Raw genomic sequence first — 6,404 nt, forward strand, 5'->3', positions numbered from 1 at the left:
AATGTGTGCCCATATTCAAGGCAGCAGCAGCTCCATATATAGTCTATTCTCCAGAGTCTCTCTCTCAGCATCTTGAATGATCTATATGGGAAGCTGTGGATAGGAGCCATTTGCTGGGTCTGGTAATAAACATGATGCACCCTGGCTATTTGGACTTTCCACCCTGAAGCGTATGGGGAATACCTGTAAGAATTTGTCTCACTTCATAAAACATCTCTTCTGTTTAAGAGTTATTTGTAATAAATCCAATAGGTAAATTGGAGCAGTGTCCTCTGGATAAGAAACAAGAACTATATGTTTTTATCATAAGGTTTAACCAAAGGGGAGAGTCACTCTAGGTGGGATTTTCAAAAGCTCATAGCAGTAACCTAATTCAGCTCCCACTGAAGCAAGTGATAAAATTTCCATTGGCTTCAACAGGAGCATATAGAATTTTCCTTATGCTTTAAGTTATTTCAGTCCACATATTTTTCTTAATCTAGACTCTAGGAATAGGATCTTAGGTTTAAAAAAAAATCTGTTTTATGTGAACACTTGAAACAGAAAGCAGAAAAAAATTGCATGGTTTAATTGTTAATTTGAAATGTAATTCATATTTTGATCCCTGGGGAGCATAAGAGACCCAGATGTGACTATATTATGAAAACTTAACTTTCTCAAAAGTTTGTATTAAAAATATTAGTTCAGTAAAATTAAAATAAAAATTAGTGCTGAGTTTGCTAAATGTCAGGCACATACAATCTCTACTTCCATATTGAACTGGTTTGCAAAGATAGCCACGCCAGGTGCTGCTGGAAAGACTCCATAGAGAAATGCATAGTTCGATAAACTGGTGTGGTTGACTAAGCTGTCATTCTTGTCCAACAATTCCACCATCTCTCTACAGAAAAGTGGCATCATCAGTCTGAAAAGGAAAGAAAAAACAAGTACACATTACTCACTTAAGTGACATTTCCCTGCATTGCTTTCACCTCAAAAGGGGAAATTTCAGGCGTGTCTGAATAACAGTATTAAATATACAAAGAAAAGAGGAACCTCACTTTCAGCAACTGGATACAATGGTATGTATGCACAAAATCATGTTCAAAGAAATATATAATAGAACTCCAACAGTAAGTTTAGATACCTGCTAACTACTGCAGCATGAACTAATACAGACAGAAGTAGATTCCAATCTGAGGCCTGGTCTACACTATGAGTTTAATTCAAATTTAGCAGCGTTAAATCGAATAAACCCTGCACCTGTCCACACAACGAAGCCATTTATTTCGAAATAAAGGGCTCTTAAAATCAATTTCTGTACTCCTCCCCGACGAGCGGAGCAGCGCCGAAATCGATATTGTCATTTCGAATTAGGGTTAGTGTGGTCACAATTCGATGGTATTGACCTCCGGGAGCTATCCCACAGTGCACCATTGTGACCGCTCTGGACAGCAATCTGAACTGGATGCACTGGCCAGGTAGACAGGAAAAGCCCCGCGAACATTTGAATTTTATTTCCTGTTTGCCCAGCACAGGAGAGCACAGGTGACCACAGAGAGCTCATCAGCACAGGTAATCATGCAGGCCGATAATCGAAAAAGAGCACCAGCATGGACCGTACAGGAGGTACTGGATCTGATCGCTATATGGGGAGAGGATTCAGTGCTAGCAGAACTTCGTTCGAAAAGACGAAATGCCAAAACTTTGAAAAAATCTCCAAGGGCATGATGGAGAGAGGCCACAATAGGGACTCAGAGCAGTGCCGCGTGAAAGTCAAGGAGCTCAGACAAGCCTATCAAAAACAAAGGAGGCAAACGGTCACTCCGGGTCAGAGTCGCAGACATGCCGCTTCTACGCTGAGCTGCATGCAATTCTAGGGGGGGCCGCCACCACTAGCCCACCTCTGACCGTGGATTCCGAGGCGAGGATAATCTCATCAGCCACACCAGAGGATTCTGCAGACGGGGAGGAGGAGGAGGAGGAGGAAGATGAGCTTGCAGAGAGCACACAGCACTCCATTCTCCCCAACAGCCAGTATCTTTTTCTCAGCCTGACTGAAGTACCCTCCCAAGCCAGTACCCAAGACCATGACCCCATGGAAGGGACCTCAGGTGAGTTTACCTTTTAAAATATAAGACATGGTTTAAAAGCAAGCGTTTTGTAATGATTAATTTGCCCTGAGGACTTGGGATGCATTCGCGGCCAGTACAGCTACTGGAAAAGTCTGTTAACATGTCTGGGGATGAAGCGGAAATCCTCCAGGGACAGCTCCATGAAGCAAAAGCCTTTGCAGAAGGTTTCCGGGCAGTGCAGCCTTATTGTCTTCTCCATGGTAGGACACTTGACCACACCATGCTAGTAGCAAGTAATCTGGTATCACTGCATGACAAAGCCTGGCAGCGTATGGTCCCAGTGTTTGCTGGCATTCAAGCAACATCTGTTCTTTATCTCACTGTGTAATCCGCAGGAGAGTGATATCGCTCATGGTAACTTGGTTGAAATACAGGAATTTAATTAATGGGACAGAGGTGGCCCATCCTACTGGGCTGTTTGCCTGTGGCTGAAAAGAAATATTTCCCTGCAGTTAGCCAAGCGCGGGGGTGGGATGGGGAAGGGGGAATTGGCGCTGAGCTTTTCACGTTTGGCTAGCAGGGATCTTCCCTGATACCAGCCACACGGTGGGAGGAGTGATAAAGTGATCATCCCAGATAATTGGATTGGAGTGGGGGGGTTAGTTTGTTTTCTGCTGCTGAAGGTTAACAGGAAAACCGCAGCAGTCAACGGGCTTTGCTTGGTATGTGGGAAAGGAGGGCACAGAAGCCGAAAGACAATGGCTTACCATGACCGCATGCAAGCCGAATTCTGTTGCCCGGACCTGCGTCTGTGATTTCTAATACCAAAGCCACAGGCACTCAATATTAAGATGCAAAATGCGACCTTGTACTGAAATCACATGTGCTATGTAATGTGAATAGTGTTGTTCACCGTGAAAGAGTATAAGCATTGTTCTGTAAAATGTATCTTTTTAAAAACTTCTCTCCTTTTTTCCATCCCTCCAGCAGCTGCAAATTTTTCAAGCCTCCCTCCTCCGTCCTGAAGGCTATCTCAGATAAGGCGGCGGAGAAAGAGGACGCGAGACGAGATGTTCTCGGAAATAATGGAATGCACCTGCAATGAAAGAGCTCATTTGAATGAGTGGAAGGACACGGTATCTAAGTACAGGAAAGATGCCAGTGAACGTGAGGTCATGAGGGACGCTCGAGATGAGAGGTGGCAGGCTGCAACGCTGGGGCTGCTGCGTGATCAAATGGACATGCTCCGGCATCTGGTGGAGCTTCAGGAACGGCAGCAGGATAACAGAGTGCTGCTGCTGCAGCCGCTGTATAACCTCCCTCCATGCACCCTCTCAGTCCACCCCAGTGGACAGCCCAACCAAAAGGCTGTCATTATATTGACTTTTTTCAGTGGCCTTTTACTTCCCTCCTATCCTCCTCCCAAACCCCACTCGGGCTACCTTGTCGGTTCTCTCCCTATGTTTATAATCAATGAATAAAGAATACATGATTTTTAAACGATAGTGACTTTATTTCCTTTAAAAGCAAGCTGTGATTTAAGGGGGGAGGGTGGTTTGCTTACAGGGAATGAGTTAATCAAGGGGGCGGGTTTTCAACAAACAGAACTTTCACACCGTAGCCTAGCCAGTCATGAAACTGGTTTTCAAAGCTTCTCTGATGTGCAGCACTTCCTGGTGTGATCTTCTAATCGCTCTGGTGTCTGGCTGCACATAATCAGCAGTCAGGCGATTTGCCTCCGCCTCCCACCCCGCCATAAAGGTCTCCCCCTTACTCTCACAGAGATTGTGGAGCACACAGCAAGCAGCAATAACAATGGGGATATTGGTTTGGCTGAGGTCTGAGCGAGTCAGTAACGAGCACCAACGACCTTTTAAATGTCCTGACTCCTGTTCAGGCTGCCTGTGTATGGCTTCATGAGCCATGGCATTAAGGGGTAGGCTGGGTCCCCAAGGATAACTATAGGCATTTCAACATCCCCAACGGTTATTTTCTGGTCCGGGAAGTAAGTTCCTTGCTGCAGCCGTTTAAACAGAGTAGTGTTCCTGAAGACGCGAGCATCATGAACCCTTCCTGGCCAGCCCACGTTGACGTTGGTGAAACGTCCCTTGTGATCCACAAGTGCTTGCAGCACCACTGAAAAGTACCCCTTGCAGTTTATGTACTGGGTACCCTGGTGCTCCGGTGCCAAGATAGGGATATGGGTTCCATCTGTCGCCCCACCACAGTTAGGGAATCCCATTGCAGCAAAGCCATCCACTATGACCTGCACATTTCCCAGAGTCACTACCTTTCGTAGCAGCAGCTCAGCGATGGCTTTGGCTACTTGCATCACAGCAGCCCCCACAGTAGATTAGCCCACTCCAAATTGATTCCCGACTGACCGGTAGCTGTCTGGCGTTGCAAGCTTCCACAGGGCTATCGCCACTTGCTTCTCAACTGTGAGGGCTGCTCTCATCTTGGTATTCTGGCGCTTCAGGGCAGGGGAAAGCAAGTCACAAAGTTCCATGAAAGTGCCCTTATGCATGCGAAAGTTTCGCAGCCACTGGGAATCGTCCCACACCTGCAACACTATGCGGTCCCACCAGTCTGTGCTTGTTTCCCAGGCCCAGAATCGGTGTTCCACGGCTATAACCTGCCCCATTAACAGCATGATCTCCAAAGCGCCGGGGCCCGCAGTTTGATAAAATTCCACGTCCATGTCCTCTTCAGTCTCGCCGCCGCGCTGCCATAGCCTACTCCTCGCCACCTGGTTTTGCAGGTTCTGGTTCAGCATAAACTGCACGATAACATGCGAGATGTTTACAATGTTCATGACTGCTGTCTTGAACTGAGCGGGCTCCATGCTTGCCGTGGTATGGTGTCTGCACTGTTCACCCAGGAAAAAGGCACGAAACGTTGTCTGCCTTTGCTTCCCTGGAGAGAGGGGGAAGATGTACCCAGAACCACCTGCGACAATGTTTTTGGCCCCATCAGGCATTGCGATCTCAACTCAGAATTCCAATGGGCGGAGGAGACTGCGGGAACTATGGGATAGGTATGAGATAGCTACCCACAGTGCAACACTCCAGAAATCAACGCTAGCCCCGGTACATGGACGCACACCGCCGAATTAATGTGCTTACTGTGGCCGCATACATTCGACTTTATACAATCTGTTTCCAAAATTCGAATTCTGTAAATTCGGATTAATCCCGTAGTGTAGACATACCCTCAGAGTCACCATATAAATCCTTTAAAATAATTTTCTCTCGTTTTCAAGCCAGTCAATACGAGTTTTGTACGAGCACAATCGAGATCAGAATCTGGTCCAGAATCTTGTTTGAGATAACCAAGTCAGAAAAAAATTTCCACGTCAGGCAGCCAGATGGAGCATCTGAAAACAATCAAGCTCCTGGCATGATTTTGGAGATGCTGTGTCACAGAAGCAAGTGAGAGCTCTGCTATTTTTAACATCCTTGTCATCTCCCAAACAGTCCATAGATCAGCAAAATTGCAATAGACTCTGAGAAAGCCTACACATACTTTGCTCTGCTAACTGAAGGAAAAATACCATATAGTGACAACTGCTCCTGGGGGAAATCTGTATTAGAACTGGGGAAATCCCACAGGCTGCAGAATAAAGAAGTGGGCAATCACGCATGTTTGAACAGCTTGCTGTAAGAATCCATTGGTGAGCATGAACTTTACAAACAAAACAAAGCTACAAATATTCAGGTTAAACAATTTTGGGTATCCTGCCCCTTCTTAAAAAGAACAAAACAAACAGCAAGCATCTAGTGTAAGTGGGAAAGTCTTCTATGTGGTGAGCTGAGATTCTTTGAGCTTAGTGGAGTTCTTCTTGCAAAACTGAAACAGCATTCACGGACTACACAGTAAACCTTCCTATTTAGTCACCAAACATCAGAGACAATTTAAAACTGAAACAACAAGGAGTCTGGTGGCACCTTAAAGACTAACAGATTTATTTGGGCATAAGCTTTCGTGAGTAAAAACCTCACTTCTTCGGATGCATCCGAAGAAGTGAGGTTTTTACTCACGAAAGCTTATGCCCAAATAAATCTGTTAGTCTTTAAGGTGCCACCAGACTCCTTGTTGTTTCAGTTTTAAATTGTCTCTGATGTTTGGTGACTAAATAGGAAGGTTTACTGTGTAGTCCGTGAATGCTGTTTCAGTTTTGCAAGAAGAACTCCACTAAGCTCAAAGAATCTCAGCTCACCACATAGAAGACTTTCCCACTTACACTAGATGCTTGCTGTTTGTTTTGTTCTTTTTAAGAAGGGGCAGGATACCCAAAATTGTTTAACCTGAATATTTGTAGCTTTGTTTTGTTTGTAAAGTTCATGCTCA

General features: G+C 45.4%; 1 protein-coding gene across 3 annotated transcripts in view; it reads right to left on the reverse strand.

Annotated features, from left to right (window-relative positions):
* Positions 1-6,404, reverse strand: part of GPR155 (G protein-coupled receptor 155) — a 54,356-nt gene that overhangs the window by 21,993 nt on the left and 25,959 nt on the right. For all 3 annotated transcript variants that reach the window (XM_034785985.1, XM_034785987.1, XM_034785986.1), the window contains one exon: positions 739-904. In XM_034785985.1, coding sequence (XP_034641876.1) covers positions 739-904 — 166 coding nt within the window. The remainder of the gene's footprint in view (positions 1-738; positions 905-6,404) is intronic.

Source organism: Trachemys scripta, chromosome 11 (assembly GCF_013100865.1).
Source record: "Trachemys scripta elegans isolate TJP31775 chromosome 11, CAS_Tse_1.0, whole genome shotgun sequence".
NCBI lineage: Eukaryota > Metazoa > Chordata > Testudines > Emydidae > Trachemys > Trachemys scripta.